Raw genomic sequence first — 20,271 nt, 5'->3', positions numbered from 1 at the left:
ATGAGGAGAGATGACCGAGGAGGAGGAGAGATGACCGAGGAGGAGGAGAGATGACAGAGGAGGAGGAGAGATGACCAAGGAGGAGGAGAGATGACCGAGGAGGAGAGATGACCGAGGAGGAGGAGAGATGACCGAGGAGGAGGAGAGATGACCGAGGATGAGGAGAGATGACCGAGGAGGAGGAGAGATGACCAAGGAGGAGGAGAGATGACCGAGGAGGAGGAGAGATGACCGAGGAGGAGGAGAGATGACCGAGGAGGAGGAGAGATGACAGAGGAGGAGGAGAGATGACAGATGGCAGTAGATTAGAAAGACTAGGGAAGCAGAAAAGAGGACGGATGATAATCAAGTAGGAAATGGATGAGAAACCAATAGACCACTACACAGACCACTACACAGACTACCACACAGACTACTACACATACTACTACACAGACTACCACACAGACTACCACACAGACTACTACACAGACCACCACACAGACTACCACACAGACTACCACACAGACCACTACACAGACTACCACACAGACCACCACCACACAGACCACTACACAGACTACCACACAGACTACTACACAGACTACTACAAAGACCACTACACAGACTACCACTACACAGACCACTACACAGACTACCACTATACAGACTACCACACAGACCACTACAGACTACCAGACAGACTACTACACAGACTACTACACAGACTACCACACAGACCACTACACAGACTACTACACAGACTACCACACAGACTACCACACAGACCACTACACAGACTACCACACAGACCACCACCACACAGACCACTACACAGACTACCACACAGACTACTACACAGACTACTACAAAGACCACTACACAGACTACCACTACACAGACCACTACACAGACTACCACTATACAGACTACCACACAGACTACTACACAGACTACCACTACACAGACTACCACTACACAGACTACCACCACACAGACCACTACACAGACCACCACTACACATACTACTACAAAGACCACCACACAGACTACTACACAGACTACTACAAAGACCACTACACAGACTACCACTACACAGACCACTACACAGACTACCACTACACAGACCACTACACAGACCACTACACATACCACCACACAGACAACTACACAGACTACTACACAGACCACCACACAGACTACTACACAGACCACCACTACACAGACCAGCATGATATCAGAACCACAGACCACCCAGTTAATCCCAGGACATAAACATGTCAAAATTAGTTGAACCATTTCTGGGCTCAGAGCCAGTCACCCAGCTCACCTTTAGATTCTGCCACAAACTGATGTTAGCACCCAAAACTAATGCCCAGGCTTTAGCTCAGTGGGTTAACCTAGTCTAGAGCAGTATCAGGGTTCAACCCCCAGTCAGCTCATCTGTAGATGGTGCTGAAACTCGTGTTAGCTCCCCAAACTAATGCCTAGGCTTTAGCTCAGTGGGCTAACGTAACACATGGTTCAAAACCCATGGTCTGTCACTCAGTCTCACCTGTAGATGGTGCTGAGACTCATGTTATCTCCCTGTATTGACAACTAGTCCTAAACTTTAGCTCAGTGGGCTAACACAGTCAGTCACTCATCCTCACCTGTAGATGGTGCTGTCCTGTTTTTGGGACACATCCTTCAGGTCCGTGAGCAGCAGGAAGTGGTCGTGGAAGTAGTGAAGGTGAAGGATACACACCAGGAGGAAGGAGGTGGGGATGAAGATGCGTGTGAAGAGCATCGATACGGAGAACTGTTCTAGCCCCAGGTCCTTCAGTCTGGAGAGAGAGGAAGGGAGAGACAGAGACCAAACATCATATCTCAACCCCAGGTCCTTCAGTCTGGAGAGAGAGGAGGGGAGAGACAGAGACCAAACATCATAGCTCAACCCCAGGTCCTTCAGTCTGGAGAGAGAGGAGGGGAGAGACATAGACCAAACCAAACACCATATCTCAACCCCAGGTCCTTCAGCCAGGAGACAGACCACATCATATCTCAACCCCAGGTCCTTCAGTCTGGAGAGAAAGGAGGGGAGAGACAGAGACCAAACATCATATCTCAACCCCAGATCATTCAGTCTGGAGAGAGAGGAGGGGAGAGATAGAGACCAAACATCATAGCTCAACCCCAGGTCCTTCAGTCTGGAGAGAGAGGAGGGGAGAGACAGAGACAAACCCATACATCATATCTCAACCCAAGGTCCTTCAGTCTGGAGACAGACCACACCATATCTCAACCCCAGGTCCTTCAGTCTGGAGACAAACCACACCATATCTCAACCCCAGGTCCTTCAGTCAGGAGACAGACCACATCATATCTCAACCCCAGGTCCTTCAGTCAGGAAACATACCACATCACATCTCAACCCCAGGTCCTTCAGTCTGGAGAGAGAGGAGGGGAGAGACAGAGACCAAACCATACATCATATCTCAACCCCAGGTCCTTCAGTCAGGAAACAGACCACATCATATCTCAACCCCAGGTCCTTCAGTCTGGAGACAGACCACACCATATATCAACCCCAGGTCCTTCAGTCTGGAGACAGACCACACCATATCTCAACCCCAGGTCCTTCAGCCAGGAGACAGACCACATCACATCTCAACCCCAGGTCCTTCAGCCAGGAGACAGACCACATCATATCTCAACCCCAGGTCCTTCAGCCAGGAGACAGACCATACATCACATCTCTCACTAATGCAGGACTAAATGTATAGAGAAATGTTCTCTTTAGCAATTTTGTGAACTTTAGGGTCAGAGGTCAGGGGTTAGGACTCACTTCTCTTTGCTCATGCCAGTCATGTTAGACCAGAAGGGTAGGGAGGTTCAGGGGTTAGGACTCACTTCTCTTTGCTCATGCCAGTCATGTTAGACCAGAAGGGTAGGGAGGGTTAGGGGTCAGGGGTTAGGACTCACTTCTCTTTGCTCATGCCAGTCATGTTAGACCAGAAGGGTAGGGAGGGTCAGGGGTTAGGGGTCAGGGGTTAGGACTCACTTCTCTTTGCTCATGCCAGTCATGTTAGACCAGAAGGGTAGGGAGGTTCAGGGGTTAGGGGTCAGGGGTTAGGACTCACTTCTCTTTGCTCATGCCAGTCATGTTAGACCAGAAGGGTAGGGAGGGTTAGGGGTCAGGGGTTAGGACTCACTTCTCTTTGCTCATGCCAGTCATGTTAGACCAGAAGGGTAGGGAGGGTCAGGGGTTAGGGGTCAGGGGTTAGGACTCACTTCTCTTTGCTCATGACAGTCATGTTAGACCAGAAGGGTAGGGAGGGTCAGGGGTTAGGACTCACTTCTCTTTGCTCATGCCAGTCATGTTAGACCAGAAGGGTAGAGAAGTCTCAAACTGGAAGGTGTAGACCAGGACGAGGACCAGCATGGTGTAGACCACCACAGACATCCAGAAGTACTTCAGGATCCTCCTCCAGTACTCATAGTGCACCTGGAGACAACACACACACACACACAACACACACACCAGGTTGGTTTAAATGTTTCACTGTGTTGTCCCCCCAGCTCAAACCCCAAAGGTCTGGGGAAACAGGGACGTTCATCCCTCTTACTTACTGTGTTGTTTGCCCAGACCTTTGGGTGAGGGATTTAACATGTGTAACATCCTGTGTGTACTGTATGTAACATCCTGTGTATAAAAAAATGGAATATGGAATAGCCTTCATTTCTCAGAACAAGAATAGACTGACGAGTTTCAGAAGAAAGGTCTTTGTTTCTGGCCATTTTGAGCCTGTAATCGAACCCACAAATGCTGATGCTCCGGATACTCAACTAGTCTAAAGAAGGACAGTTTTATTGCTTCTTTAAATCATCACAACAGTTTTCAGCTGTGCTAACATAATTGCAAGGGTTTTCTAATGATCAATTAGCCTTTTCAAATTATAAACTTGGATTAGCTAACACAACGTGCCATTGGAACACAGGAGTGATGGTTGCTGATAATGAGCCTCTGTACACCTATGTAGATATTCCATAAAAAATCTGCCGTTTCCAGCTTCAATAGTCATTTACTTTTACAATGTCTACACTGTATTTCTAATCAATTTGATGTTATTTTAAAATGTACAAAAAAATGTGCTGTTCTTTCAAAAACAAGGACATTTCCAAATGACCCCAAACCTTTGAATGGTAGTGTGTGTGTGTGTGTGTGTGTGTGTGTGTGTGTGTGTGTGTGTGTGTGTGTGTGTGTGTGTGTGTGTGTGTGTGTGCGTGCGTGCGTGCGTGTGTGTGTGTGCGTGTGTGTACCTGATAGAGTGCCACACAGAAGAGGAGGAGCATCATGTAGATGATCTTATACATGACCATGCGTCCCTCGAAGCTAACGAAGAAGAACATTCCTCCACAGATATAGATCCAGTATTTCACCAGCATCTCCATCACCATGTTCCCCAGAACCTGCATGATGTCCTGCTCCCCTCCTTCCTCATCCTCCTCTTCCTCTATAAACAAGGTACCAGACAGGAGGTACTGGGTAAGTGGTCCTACATGATGAATTGTACGTCAATTATAGCAGTGTGGACAACAGGATGTAAATGATAGCAGTGTGGACAACAGGATGTAAATGATAGCAGTGTGGACAACAGGATGTAAATGATAGCTGTGTGGACAACAGGATGTAAATGATAGCAGTGTGGACAACAGGATGTAAATTATAGCAGTGTGGATAACAGGATGTAAATGATAGCTGTGAGGACAACAGGATGTAAATGATAGCAGTGTGGACAACAGGATGTAAATGATAGCAGTGTGGACAACAGGATGTAAATGATAGCAGTGTGGACAACAGGATGTAAATGTTAGCAGTGTGGACAACAGGATGTAGTATGTAAATGATAGCAGTGTGGACAACAGGATGTAAATGATAGCAGTGTGGATAACAGGATGTAAATGATAGCTGTGAGGACAACAGGATGTAAATGATAGCTGTGAGGACAACAGGATGTAAATGATAGCAGTGTGGACAACAGGATGTAAATGATAGCAGTGTGGACAACAGGATGTAAATGATAGCAGTGTGGACAACAGGATGTAAATGTTAGCAGTGTGGACAACAGGATGTAAATGATAGCAGTGTGGATAACAGGATGTAAATGATAGCAGTGTGGACAACAGGATGTAAATGATAGCAGTGGATAACAGGATGTAAATGATAGCCGTGTGGACAACAGGATGTAAATGATAGCAGTGTGGACAACAGGATGTAAATGATAGCCGTGTGGACAACAGGATGTAAATGATAGCCGTGTGGACAACAGGATGTAATGATAGCAGTGTGGACAACAGGATGTAAATGATAGCAGTGTGGCCAACAGGATGTAAATGATAGCCGTGTGGATAACAGGATGTAAATGATAGCAGTGTGGATAACAGGATGTAAATGATAGCAGTGTGGACAACAGGATGTAAATGATAGCAGTGTGGACAACAGGATGTAAATGATAGCAGTGTGGACAACAGGATGTAAATGATAGCCATGTGGACAACAGGATGTAAATGATAGCAGTGTGGACAACAGGATGTAAATGATAGCCGTGTGGATAACAGGATGTAAATGATAGCCGTGTGGACAACAGGATGTAAATGATAGCTGTGTGGACAACAGGATGTAAATGATAGCAGTGTGGATAACAGGATGTAAATGATAGCCGTGTGGACAACAGGATGTAAATGATAGCAGTGTGGATAACAGGATGTAAATTATAGCCGTGTGGACAACAGGATGTAAATGATAGCAGTGTGGACAACAGGATGTAAATGATAGCCGTGTGGACAACAGGATGTAAATGATAGCCGTGTGGACAACAGGATGTAAATGATAGCAGTGTGGACAACAGGATGTAAATGATAGCAGTGTGGATAACAGGATGTAAATTATAGCTGTGAGGACAACAGGATGTAAATGATAGCAGTGTGGACAACAGGATGTAAATGATAGCAGTGTGGACAACAGGATGTACATGATAGCAGTGTGGACAACAGGATGTAAATGATAGCAGTGTGGATAACAGGATGTAAATGATAGCAGTGTGGACAACAGGATGTAAATGATAGCCGTGTGGACAACAGGATGTAAATGATAGCAGTGTGGACAACAGGTTGTAAATGATAGCCGTGTGGACAACAGGATGTAAATGATAGCCGTGTGGACAACAGGATGTAAATGATAGCAGTGTGGACAACAGGATGTAAATGATAGCAGTGTGGACAACAGGATGTAAATGATAGCCGTGTGGACAACAGGATGTAAATGATAGCAGTGTGGACAACAGGATGTAAATGATAGCCGTGTGGACAACAGGATGTAAATGATAGCAGTGTGGACAACAGGATGTAAATGATAGCCGTGTGGACAACAGGATGTAAATGATAGCAGTGTGGATAACATGATGTAAATTATAGCCGTGTGGACAACAGGATGTAAATGATAGCTGTGTGGACAACAGGATGTAAATGATAGCAGTGTGGATAACAGGATGTAAATGCTAGCCGTGTGGACAACAGGATGTAAATGATAGCAGTGTGCATAACAGGATGTAAATTATAGCCGTGTGGACAACAGGATGTAAATGATAGCAGTGTGGACAACAGGATGTAAATGATAGCAGTGTGGACAACAGGATGTAAATGATAGCCGTGTGGACAACAGGATGTAAATGATAGCCGTGTGGACAACAGGATGTAAATGATAGCAGTGTGGACAACAGGATGTAAATGATAGCCGTGTGGACAACAGGATGTAAATGATAGCCGTGTGGACAACTGGATGTAAATGATAGCCGTGTGGACAACAGGATGTAAATGATAGCAGTGTGGACAACAGGTTGTAAATGATAGCAGTGTGGACAACAGGATGTAAATGATAGCCGTGTGGACAACCCAGGTTTGAACCCAGTCGGTCACACATGATAAAAACAGTATGTTGTTGAGCAGCTGTGATATTGGTTCTGACCCTTCTTCTTCTTGGGTTGGTTATCCACATGTACGTCAGTGAGTACAACAGCCTCCTCTCTCTGCTCCTCCTGTCTCTCTGTCAGAGTCTGTATCAGCAACAGCCAAAAGCTCAACAGGCATAGGATCTTGAGACAGACAACAGACATCATTACTGACACAGGAAGAACAGAAAACAGAGATCATTACTGACACAGGAAGTACAGACAGCAGACATCATCACTGGCACAGGACGTACAGACAACAGACATCATTATAGACACAGGAAGTACAGACAACAGATATCATTATAGACACAGGAAGTACAGACAACAGATATCTTTATAGACACAGGAAGTACAGACAACAGATATCATTATAGACACAGGAAGTACAGACAACAGACATCATTATAGACACAGGAAGTACAGACATCATTGCAGACACAGGAAGTACAGACAACAGAGATCATTACAGACACAGGAAGTACAGACAACAGACATCATTATAGACACAGGAAGTACAGGCATCATTGCAGACACAGGAAGTACAGGCATCATTGCAGACACAGGAAGTACAGACAACAGAGATCATTACAGACACAGGAAGTACAGACAACAGCACTGAGATAAAATGGTATCAAGAGAGACTGTCACATAAATGTTATTTTAGAAAGAGACCTGATTGATCCAAGATGGCAGCGGTTTCACATCCTCAGCAGTTAGACATATCAGTTCTGTCTCTACCCATTTACTCAGAACAGTTCTGTCTCTACCCGTTTACTCAGAACAGTTCTGTCTCTACCCGTTTACTCAGAACAGTTCTGTCTCTACCCGTTTACTCAGAACAGTTCTGTCTCTACCCGTTTACCTTGGAACCCAGCTGCCTGAAGGGCACGTCCATCTTGAGGAAGAGTCCAGGTACGGGCTCCAGTAGCTCAAAGCTCCAGATGTACTGCAGCACAATGAGCAGGTTCCCGTAGAGCACCATGAAGGGAGAGGTTAGCATGGTGTAACGACGACGGTCCCTCACCATCCACAACATACACGACCACATCAGGAACACAAACGTCAGCCAGCTAACATACGTGATGCTCCACGCCTGGGGAGGGAGAGACAGAAAGAGAGAGAGAGAGGGGGGGGGGAGTAACAGAGAGAAGATCCAGATCTCAGGGAATTAGATCAAAGTTCTCAATTGGTACAAAATATATACTGTACACACTACAATTAATTAGGTTTAAAAATAAGCTCAACTGGACACCTTAATGAGGCAGTGAATGAACTGAGAGAGAAAGCACGCAGGGCATTCTACGGCATTAAAAAGCTAATTAAAATTGAAATACCTATTAAAATTTGGCTAAAACTAATTGAATGTGTCATTGAACCAATTGCACTTTATGGCAGAGAGGTGTGGGGTCCACTTGCAAAACATCAAATGGGACAAACACCCCATTGAAACCCTGCATGCAGAGTTCTGTAAGATTCTCCTACATGTCCAGAGGAAAACTACAAACAATGCATGCAGGGCAGAATTAGGCCAATAACCACTAATAAAAACTAAAAAAAGAGCAATTCAGTTTTGGAAACATCTAAAATACAGTGACCCCCTCTCATATCACTACCAAGCCCTGCAATGCCAAGAGCTGGGCAAAGAAGAGTCCCCTCATCCAGCTGGTCCTGGGGCTGAGTTAACAAACCTGTTCTACTAACACACTGAAGCCTCAGTCCCCTCATCCAGCTGGTCCTGGGGCTGAGTTAACAAACCTGTTCTACTAACACACTGAAGCCTCAGTCCCCTCATCCAGCTGGTCCTGGGGCTGAGTTAACAAACCTGTTCTACTAACACACTGAAGCCTCAGTCCCCTCATCCAGCTGGTCCTGGGGCTGAGTTCACAAACCTGTTCTACTAACACACTGAAGCCTCAGTCCCCTCATCCAGCTGGTCCTGGGGCTGAGTTCACAAACCTGTTCTACTAACACACTGAAGCCTCAGTCCCCTCATCCAGCTGGTCCTGGGGCTGAGTTAACAAACCTGTTCTACTAACACACTGAAGCCTCAGTCCCCTCATCCAGCTGGTCCTGGGGCTGAGTTCACAAACCTGTTCTACTAACACACTGAAGCCTCAGTCCCCTCATCCAGCTGGTCCTGGGGCTGAGTTCACAAACCTGTTCTACTAACACACTGAAGCCTCAGTCCCCTCATCCAGCTGGTCCTGGGGCTGAGTTCACAAACCTGTTCTACTAACACACTGAAGCCTCAGTCCCCTCATCCAGCTGGTCCTGGGGCTGAGTTCACAAACCTGTTCTACTAACACACTGAAGCCTCAGTCCCCTCATCCAGCTGGTCCTGGGGCTGAGTTAACAAACCTGTTCTACTAACACACTGAAGCCTCAGTCCCCTCATCCAGCTGGTCCTGGGGCTGAGTTAACAAACCTCTTCTACTAACACACTGAAGCCTCAGTCCCCTCATCCAGCTGGTCCTGGGGCTGAGTTAACAAACCTGTTCTACTAACACACTGAAGCCTCAGTCCCCTCATCCAGCTGGTCCTGGGGCTGAGTTCACAAACCTGTTCTACTAACACACTGAAGCCTCAGTCCCCTCATCCAGCTGGTCCTGGGGTTGAGTTCACAAACCTGTTCTACTAACACACTGAAGCCTCAGGACCAGAACATCCAACCAATCAGGATAAACTAAAATACAACACAGTCAAAACAAAACTATATATATATATATATACTATATAACTATATATAGCTTATTGGGAAACACAAGCACAAACACAAAGCAAAATGCAGTGCTATCTGGCCCTAAATAGACAGTACACCGTGGCTAAATATTTGACCATGGTTACTGATCAAAACCTTAGAAAAACCTTGACAAAGTACAGGCTCAGTGAGCACAGCCTTGCCATTGAGAAGGGTAGACACAGGAAAACCTGACTCCCTGTAGAGGAAAGGCTGTGCAACCACTGCACCACAGCAGAACCTGAGACGGAGCTGCATTTCCTGACAAAAATATTAAACAATTAGAGTGTCATTTCCCCAAATTTGAAACCCTTATTCAATATTTCAAAGACCTCTCTGATGAGGATAGGCTACCTGTCCTGTTGGGGGAGGACGCAGAGAGACCTCTCTGATGAGGATAGGCTACCCGTCCTGTTGGGGGAGGACGCAGAGAGCTGTGGGTTGGCAGCGCACTACATTTCTGCCTGCCATAAGATGAGGGACAGTGTCTGACAGACCAATCAACATGCACATGTCCTCTACTGTATACTTATTGTTATTGTTCAATGTATAGTTATTTTGACCCTTGGTTATTGTTGTTACTGTTGTCCCATTAACAATTTTGATTCTCATTTTTATTTTATATTGTAAATATTGAATTGAAAATCGAGAGAGAGGGAGATAGAGGGAGAGAAAGAGAGAAGTAGAGATAGAGGGAGCGAGAGAGAGAGGGTCAAAAGAGACATGTATATATATATAGACAACAGGTGGAAATTATAGGCAATTAGCAAGACACCCCCAATAAAGGAGTGGTTCTGCAGGTGGTGACCACAGACCACTTCTCAGTTCCTATGCTTCCTGGCTGATGTTTTGGTCACTTTTGAATGCTGGCGGTGCTTTTACTCTAGTGGTACCATGAGACGGAGTCTACAACCCACACAAGTGGCTCAGGTCGTCCAGCTCATCCAGGATGGTACATCAATGCGAGCTGTGGCAAGAAGGTTTGCTGTGTCTGTCAGCGTAGTGTCCAGATTATCGAGGCGCTACCAGGAGACCGGCCAGTACATCAGGAGACATGACATTTTCCGGATTGACTGACCTTCACGTCTTAAAGTAATGATGGACTGTCGTTTCTCTTTGCTTATTTGAGCTGTTCTTGCCATAATATGGACATGGTCTTTTACCAAATAGGGCAATCTTCTGTATACCACCCCTACCTTGTTACAACACAACTGATTGGCTCAAACGCATTAAGAAGGAAAGAAATTCCACAAATTAACTTTTAACAAGCCACACCTGTTAATTGAAATACATTCCAGGTGACCACCTCATGAAGCTGGTTGAGAGAATGCCAAGAGTCTCTAACACTTTTTTGGTTACTACATGATTCCATATGTGTTATTTCATAGTTTTGATGTCTTCACTATTATTCTACAATGTAGAAAATAGTAAAGAAAAACTCTGGAATGAGTAGGTGTGTCCAAACTTCTGACTGGTACTGTACTTCATTCCATTTTTTAAACTGGGACCTTCAGATGAGTTTTGTGAGGCATGTGGGAGTCCTAGAGCAAAACATGACGTGTTTGTCAGAGTCTCATCTTTCCGTAATAGTTTCTAGCCCAAACAGTTTGGATGCTACAGACATTTGAGAGAAGACAGATTTTTTTGGGGATGTCTCCTGGACTGACAAATAATTAATTCAATAATTAGGTACAATGCATTTAGAACACAAAATGTTCACCTGAAAGCTTTTGGACATCGGAGAAATATTTCAGGGAATCCTATTTTAGTCATAAAAAGATACTCATATATGATAGGTAAGATGTAGAAAACCTGCAGAGAGCCTTTCCAACTGACAATCTCTTAGAAGAAAAGATAAACTATAAAATATAAATTGGAACGTTAAAAACATAAAAATAACTGATATTGACACAAGATGAAGTGTTGTAATATAACGAATGAAAATCTATACTTAATCCAGTATAAATTAATATATAGAATTTATTATACAAGAGAAAAAAATCTAAGGCACAATGGCAGATTAATGCCTCAAGTGTACTAACAGTGACTCAATAATTCATGCCTTCTGGGCTATAAAGTCCAATAGTTATGGGCGGAGTTAGAAAGCTGTCTCTCAATAATTCATGCCTTCTGGGCTATAAAGTCTAATAGTTATGGGCGGAGTTAGAAAGCTGTCTCTCAATAATTCATGCCTTCTGGGCTATAAAGTCTAATAGTTATGGGCGGAGTTAGAAAGCTGTCTCTCAATAATTCATGCCTTCTGGGCTATAAAGTCCAATAGTTATGGGCGGAGTTAGAAAGCTCTCTCTCAATAATTGATGCCTTCTGGGCTATAAAGTCCAATAGTTATGGGCGGAGTTAGAAAGCTCTCTCTCAATAATTGATGCCTTCTGGGCTATAAAGTCCAATAGTTATGGGCGGAGTTAGAAAGCTCTCTCTCAATAATTCATGCCTTCTGGGCTATAAAGTCTAATAGTTATGGGCGGAGTTAGAAAGCTCTCTCTCAATAATTCATGCCTTCTGGGCTATAAAGTCTAATAGTTATGGGCGGAGTTAGAAAGCTGTCTCTCAATAATTCATGCCTTCTGGGCTATAAAGTCTAATAGTTATGGGCGGAGTTAGAAAGCTGTCTCTCAATAATTGATGCCTTCTGGGCTATAAAGTCTAATAGTTATGGGCGGAGTTAGAAAGCTGTCTCTCAATAATTCATGCCTTCTGGGCTATAAAGTCTAATAGTTATGGGCGGAGTTAGAAAGCTGTCTCTCAATAATTCATGCCTTCTGGGCTATAAAGTCTAATAGTTATGGGCGGAGTTAGAAAGCTGTCTCTCAATAATTCATGCCTTCTGGGCTATAAAGTCTAATAGTTATGGGCGGAGTTAGAAAGCTGTCTCTCAATAATTCATGCCTTCTGGGCTATAAAGTCCAATAGTTATGGGCGGAGTTAGAAAGCTGTCTCTCAATAATTCATGCCTTCTGGGCTATAAAGTCCAATAGTTATGGGCGGAGTTAGAAAGCTGTCTCTCAATAATTCATGCCTTCTGGGCTATAAAGTCCAATAGTTATGGGCGGAGTTAGAAAGCTGTCTCTCAATAATTCATGCCTTCTGGGCTATAAAGTCTAATAGTTATGGGCGGAGTTAGAAAGCTGTCTCTCAATAATTCATGCCTTCTGGGCTATAAAGTCCAATAGTTATGGGCGGAGTTAGAAAGCTGTCTCTCAATAATTCATGCCTTCTGGGCTATAAAGTCTAATAGTTATGGGCGGAGTTAGAAAGCTGTCTCTCAATAATTCATGCCTTCTGGGCTATAAAGTCTAATAGTTATGGGCGGAGTTAGAAAGCTGTCTCTCAATAATTCATGCCTTCTGGGCTATAAAGTCCAATAGTTATGGGCGGAGTTAGAAAGCTGTCTCTCAATAATTCATGCCTTCTGGGCTATAAAGTCTAATAGTTATGGGCGGAGTTAGAAAGCTGTCTCTCAATAATTCATGCCTTCTGGGCTATAAAGTCTAATAGTTATGGGCGGAGTTAGAAAGCTGTCTCTCAATAATTCATGCCTTCTGGGCTATAAAGTCCAATAGTTATGGGCGGAGTTAGAAAGCTGTCTCTCAATAATTCATGCCTTCTGGGCTATAAAGTCTAATAGTTATGGGCGGAGTTAGAAAGCTCTCTCTCAATAATTGATGCCTTCTGGGCTATAAAGTCCAATAGTTATGGGCGGAGTTAGAAAGCTGTCTCTCAATAATTCATGCCTTCTGGGCTATAAAGTCTAATAGTTATGGGCGGAGTTAGAAAGATGTCTCTCAGAAGTTTTAAGATGTAAGTTCATGTGACCATCTGCATATTTCAAGACTTGGCACATGAGGGTGCGGTGAGATACCCCGATGGATTGGACATATATTATATCCTTCTCTTATATCGCAGACGCTAATACTTAAATAGTGGAAGTCCAATGATAGTAAAGAGAACGGAAGAATAAAAGACTTTATTATTTGAACGGTGATAGAAATCTGGCTACAGACAGAAACATAGAGAGTCTTACAAGCATTAGAAACAAGGTGTTGGATATGGAAGGAACGTGGGTCTGAGCGGGAATTCATTCATGTTAGTTGAAATGTACACTACATGGCCAAAAGGCTCGTCAAACATCTCATTCCAACATCATGGGCATTAATATGGAGTTTGTGCCTCCATTGCTGCTATAACAGCCTCCACTCTTCTGGGAAGGCTTTCCCACTAGATGTTGGATCATTGCTGCTATAACAGCCTCCACTCTTCTGGGAAGGCTTTCCACTAGATGTTGGAACATTGCTGCTATAACAGCCTCCACTCTTCTGGGAAGGCTTTCCACTAGATGTTGGAACATTGCTGCTATAACAGCCTCTACTCTTCTGGGAAGACTTTCCACTAGATGTTGATTCATTGCTGCTATAACAGCCTCTACTCTTCTGGGAAGACTTTCCACTAGATGTTGGAACATTGCTGCTATAACAGCCTCCACTCTTCTGGGAAGGCTTTCCACTAGATGTTGGAACATTGCTGCTATAACAGCCTCCACTCTTCTGGGAAGGCTTTCCACTAGATGTTGGAACATTGCTGCTATAACAGCCTCTACTCTTCTGGGAAGGCTTTCCCACTAGATGTTGGATCATTGCTGCTATAACAGCCTCTACTCTTCTGGGAAGACTTTCCACTAGATGTTGATTCATTGCTGCTATAACAGCCTCTACTCTTCTGGGAAGGCTTTCCACTAGATGTTGGAACATTGCTGCTATAACAGCCTCTACTCTTCTGGGAAGACTTTCCACTAGATGTTGGAACATTGCTGCTATAACAGCCTCCACTCTTCTGGGAAGGCTTTCCACTAGATGTTGGAACATTGCTGCTATAACAGCCTCCACTCTTCTGGGAAGGCTTTCCACTAGATGATGGCACATTACTGCAAGGACTTGCTTCCATTCAACCACAAGTGCACCTCCCGACGAACAGTTCTTGTGCTGACGTTGCTTCCAGAGGCAGTTTGGAACTCTGTAGTAAGTGTTGCAACCGAGGACAACTGATTTCTTTAGCACTCGGCAGTCCCGTTCTGTGAGCTTGTGTGGCCTACCACTTCGTGGCTGAGCCGTTGTTGCTCCTAGACATTGCCACTTCACAATAACAGCACTTACAGTTGACCGGGGGCAGCTCCAGCAGGGCAGAAATGTTACAAACTGACTTGTTGGAAAGGTGGCATACTATGAACGAGCCGCGTTGAAAAGTCACTGAGCTCTTCGGTACGGGCCAATCTACTGTCAGTGTTTGTCTATGCAGATTGCATGGATGTTTGTCTATGGAGATTGCATGGCTGTGTGCTGAATTTTATACACCTGTCAGCATTGGGCGTGACTGAAATAGCGAATCCACACATTTGAAGTGATGTCCACATACTTTTGGCCATGTAGTTGTTTTTGTCTATGTATGTTTATGTCTATGTATGTTTATGTCTATGTATGTTTATGTCTATGTATGTTTATGTCTATGTATGTTTATGTTTATGTATGTTTTTGTCTATGTATGTTTATGTCTATGTATGTTTATGTCTATGTATGTTTATGTCTATGTATGTTTATGTCTATGTATGTTTATGTCTATGTATGTTTATGTTTATGTATGTTTATGTCTATGTATGTTTATGTCTATGTATGTTTATGTTTATGTATGTTTTTGTCTATGTATGTTTATGTCTATGTATGTTTATGTCTATGTATGTTTATGTTTATGTATGTCTATGTATGTTTATGTCTATGTATGTTTATGTATGTTTATGTATGTCTATGTATGTTTATGTCTATGTATGTTTATGTTTATGTATGTTTATGTCTATGTATGTCTATGTATGTTTATGTATGTTTATGTATGTCTATGTATGTCTATGTATGTTTATGTATGTTTATGTCTATGTATGTTTATGTCTATGTATGTTTATGTTTATGTTTATGTATGTCTATGTATGTTTATGTTTATGTTTATGTATGTCTATGTATGTTTATGTCTATGTATGTTTATGTATGTTTATGTCTATGTATGTCTATGTATGTTTATGTATGTTTATGTATGTCTATGTATGTTTATGTATGTTTATGTATGTTTATGTCTATGTATGTTTATGTCTGTTGTAAAGAAAAAAGCAAATAACCACCAGAGTGGCGCAGCGGTCTAAGGTACTGCATTGCAGTGCTTGGAGAGCCACTACAGACCTGGGTTTGATCCCAGGCTGTATCACTGCCGGCCCTGACCGGGAGACCCATGAGGCGGCGCACAATTGGCCCAGCGTCGTCCTGGTTAGAGGAGCGTTTGGCCCAGCGTCATCCGGGTTAGAGGAGGGTTTGGCCCAGCGTCGTCCGGGTTAGGGGAGGGTTTGGCCCAGCGTCGTCCGGGTTAGGGGAGGGTTTGGCCCAGCGTCGTCCGGGTTAGAGGAGGTTTTGGCCCAGCGTCTTCCGGGTTACGGGAGGGTTGGGCCCAGCGTCTTCCGGGTTAGAGGAGGGTTTGGCCCAGCGTCGTCCGGGTTAGGGGAGGGTTTGGCCCAGCGTCGTCCGGGTTAGGGGAGGGTTTGGCCCAGCGTCGTCCGGGTTAGGGTAGGGTTTGGCCCAGCGTCTTCCGGGTTAGGGGAGGGTTTGGCCCAGCGTCGTCCGAGTTAGGGGAGGGCTTGGCAAGCTGACTTCGGTCGCCAGTTGTACTGTGTTTCCTCCGACACACTGGTGCAGCTGGCTTCCGGGTTAAGCGAACAGTGAGTTAAGAAGCAGTTTGGCTTAGCAGGGTCGTGTTTTGGAGGACGCATGGCTCTCGACCTTCACCTCTCCCAAGTCCGTACGGGAGAAGCAGCGATGGGACAAGACTGTAACTACCAATTGTATATTGGGGGTAAAAGTACAATAAAATAGATACAGTATATTGACATAAAAGACAATTATAAATAAAAAAGGTAAAAAATACTCAAATAAAATATCACGAAAAAAACTCTTATTGAAAGATTCAGTGAAAGTTATTTTTTTAATTAGTAAAAAACTAAAATGTCCATTGTCTGAGCGTAAATAAGACCTCCCAGGAAACTTTCAAGGAACCTGAGTAAACCAGTGTTCACAGATCCTCCCTGCAAACTAAAAATAAACGTTTCCAGAACTGGCGAAATGTTCACTTCTGTTCTCAGAATGTTTAAAAAGACGTTCAGTTTATACCGTTCAGGAAACGTATAGCTTTGTTCCCACAACCAATGTGAAACCAAAAACGTACGTTCCCACAACTTTCAAGTAACCAAATGTGCTAGCTGGGAAGGCCTCAAAACCTCAATCTACAGTGACTCAAAACAAAAACATAGGTAGGCCTTCCTACAATCACGATCAAGAAAACAGTTCAGGTCATTTATTAGATGACAGGTGCTTTCTTTAGATGTGATGTGAGCACACACACCTCGCACGCACACACACACACACACGCACGCACGCACGCACACGCACACACACACACACACACACACACACACACACACACACACACACACACACACACACACACACACACACAGGTGCTTTCTTTCGCCTTGACGTGAGCACAGCCTTGACGTGAGCACAGTTTACTCACCATCATGGCTATGAGAGCACAGACATAGCTCTGCTTCATGATGAACCTGAACACGGTTACAACAGCATTCACTCTGCCCTCCTCCTCCTCCTGTTCCTCCTCCGCTCCCTCCATCCCAGAAGTCTCTTCTCGCAGGGTTGGACTGAAGTCACACATTCCTTCATCCTTCTCTGTTTAGATAAAGACACACAGATACTTCATATAGTACAACACCTACAGTATATACAGGGTGATATAGTACAGTATATACAGGGTGATATAGTACAGTATATACAGGGTGATATAGTACAGTATATACAGGGTGATATAGTACAGTATATACAGGGTGATATAGTACAGTATATACAGGGTGATATAGTACAGTATATACAGGGTGATATAGTACAGTATATACAGGGTGATATAGTACAGTATATACAGGGTGATATAGTACAGTATATACAGGGTGATATAGTACAGTATATACAGGGTGATATAGTACAGTATATACAGGGTGATATAGTACAGTATATACAGGGTGATATAGTACAGTATATACAGGGTGATATAGTACAGGATATACAGGGTGATATAGTACAGTATATATAGGGTGATATAGTACAGTATATACAGGGTGATATAGTACAGTATATACAGGGTGATATAGTACAGTATATACAGGGTGATATAGTACAGTATATACAGGGTGATATAGTACAGTATATACAGGGTGATATAGTACAGTATATACAGGGTGATATAGGGGGATATATCGGAGAAAAGTGGGCATCCCAAATGGCAAATCTATTCCCTATATAATGCAGTACTTTTGACCAGGCCTCAGTTCACAAAAGAATGTCCTCCTTGCAGAAATAACTCTTAAAAAAAAATAATACAATATAAATTGTGCTGCCAATTATAATTTCACTCGTCCTCGGCCTGTATATTTAAAATGTTGGCTTTGCTCACAGCACGTGTCTTGTGAGAATAGACTTTTGCCCCAGTGTTTGTACAGTAAAACTCACCTGTCATGTTATTGATTTGGTCCATTTCATACTGTGGGGTGGAGTACAGGTCCTGGTGGACCGGTCCATTTTCCACTGAGTCTAGGGTGGAGATGTAGTCAAAAGACGTCTCCTTGGACTTTGCAACCAACCCCTGTGGAACGACACAGCCACAATATGGACTATGGTTAGAGGTTTTCCTTGTCATGTGAACATTCATATGCATCATAGGCTGCGGTCCTCTGTAGCTCGGTTTGTAGAGCATGGTGCTTGCAACAGCAGGACAGTGGGTTTGATTCCAGGGACCACCCATATGTAAAAAAATAATAATAATAATTAAAAGTACGCACGCATGACGGTAAATCGCTTTGGATCAAAGCCTCTGCTAAATGGCATATATTATATATCACACACTAAAGTATGTGGACACCCCTTCAAATTAGTGGATTCGGCTACTTCAGCCACATCAGTTGCTGACAGGTGTATGAAATCGAGGACACAGACATGCGATCTCCATAGACAAACATTGTCAGTAGAATGGCCTTACTACTGAAGAGCTCAGTGACTATCAACGTGGCACCGTCATAGGATGCCACCTTTCCAACCAGTCAGATCGTCATATTTCTGCCCCGCTAGAGATCCCCCGGTCAACTGTAAGTGCTGTAATTGTGAAGTGGAAACAGCTCAGCCACGAAGTGGTAGGCTACACAAGCTCACAGAACTAATTCTGAAGTGCTGAAGTGTGTAAACATTGTCTGTTCTCGGTTGCAACACTCACTACTGAGTTCCAAACTCAGTGCAATAGAGATTGCATCATCTGTGGATCTATTGGGGCGGAATGCAAATTGGAGTGGGTCTAGGGTTTCTGGGATAATGGTGTTGATGTGAGCCCTGACCAGCCTTTCAAAGCACTTCATGACTACAGACGTGAGTGCTAGTCATTTAGGCAGGTTACCTTAGTGTTCTTGGGCACAGGGACTATGGTGGTCTGGTTGAAACATGTTGGTATTACAGACTTAGTCAGAGACAGGTTGAAAATGTCAGTGAAGACACTTGACAATTGATCAGCGCATGCTCGGAGTACACGTCCTGGTAATCCGTCTGGCCCTGCGGCTTTGTGAATGTTGACCTGTTTAAAGGTCTTACCCTCTTCGGCTACGGAGAGCGTGATCACACAGTCTTCCGGAACAGCTGGTGCTCTCATGCATGTTTCAGTGTTGCTTGCCTCGAGAATAGAAGTAGAATAGAATAGAAGTAGTTTCGCTCGTCTGGTAGGCTCGTGTCACTGGGCAGCTCGCGGCTGGGCTTCCCTTTATAGTCTGTAATGGTTTGCAGGCCCTGCCACATCCGACAAGTGAAAGAGCTGGTGTAGTACGATTCAATCTTAGTCCTGTATTGATGCCTGTTTGATGGTTCGTCGGAGGGCATAGTGGGATATCTTATAAGTGTCCAGGTTAGAGTCACAATCCTTGAAAGCGGCAGGATGTTACCTACCTCTATAGGTTCCTGAAGCCAGAGGTGTAAGATGATGGATGAGATCTCAAACAGACTGGAGGAAGAGGAAGGGGGAGAGAGAAAGTTACCTACCTCTATGGGTTCTTTCTCAATGTTGTTACATACCTCTATGGGTTGTAATTTCTATGTTGTTACATACCTCTATGGGTTGTATCTCTACGCCGTCACCTACCCTCTCTATGGGTAGTATCTCTATGTCGTTACCTACCCTGTCTATGGGTTGTAATCTCTATGTTATTACCTACCCTGTCTATGGGTTGTATCTCTATGTTATTACCTACCCTGTCTATGGGTTGTATCTCTATGTTGTTACCTACCCTGTCTATGGGTTGTAATCTCTATGTTATTACCTACCCTGTCTATGGGTAGTATCTCTATGTCGATACCTACCCTGTCTATGGGTTGTATCTCTATGTCGATACCTACCCTGTCTATGGGTTGTATCTCT

The 20,271-nt window shown here is 43.9% G+C and overlaps 1 protein-coding gene across 1 annotated transcript in view; it reads right to left on the bottom strand.

The window, feature by feature from the left end:
• Positions 1-20,271, bottom strand: part of LOC109884233 (piezo-type mechanosensitive ion channel component 2-like) — a 243,994-nt gene that overhangs the window by 125,846 nt on the left and 97,877 nt on the right. Inside the window, exons 11-17 of the mRNA XM_031806768.1 lie at positions 18,330-18,462; positions 17,326-17,495; positions 7,834-8,064; positions 6,986-7,112; positions 4,282-4,469; positions 3,318-3,466; positions 1,632-1,805 (exon numbers count right to left, since the gene is read on the bottom strand). Coding sequence (XP_031662628.1) covers positions 1,632-1,805; positions 3,318-3,466; positions 4,282-4,469; positions 6,986-7,112; positions 7,834-8,064; positions 17,326-17,495; positions 18,330-18,462 — 1,172 coding nt within the window. The remainder of the gene's footprint in view (positions 1-1,631; positions 1,806-3,317; positions 3,467-4,281; positions 4,470-6,985; positions 7,113-7,833; positions 8,065-17,325; positions 17,496-18,329; positions 18,463-20,271) is intronic.

The sequence above is a fragment of the Oncorhynchus kisutch genome, linkage group LG27 (assembly GCF_002021735.2).
Source record: "Oncorhynchus kisutch isolate 150728-3 linkage group LG27, Okis_V2, whole genome shotgun sequence".
Classification (NCBI taxonomy): Eukaryota; Metazoa; Chordata; class Actinopteri; order Salmoniformes; family Salmonidae; genus Oncorhynchus; species Oncorhynchus kisutch.
Note: the sequence above shows the minus strand (reverse complement) of the source record. Positions and strands in the feature narration are given on the sequence as shown.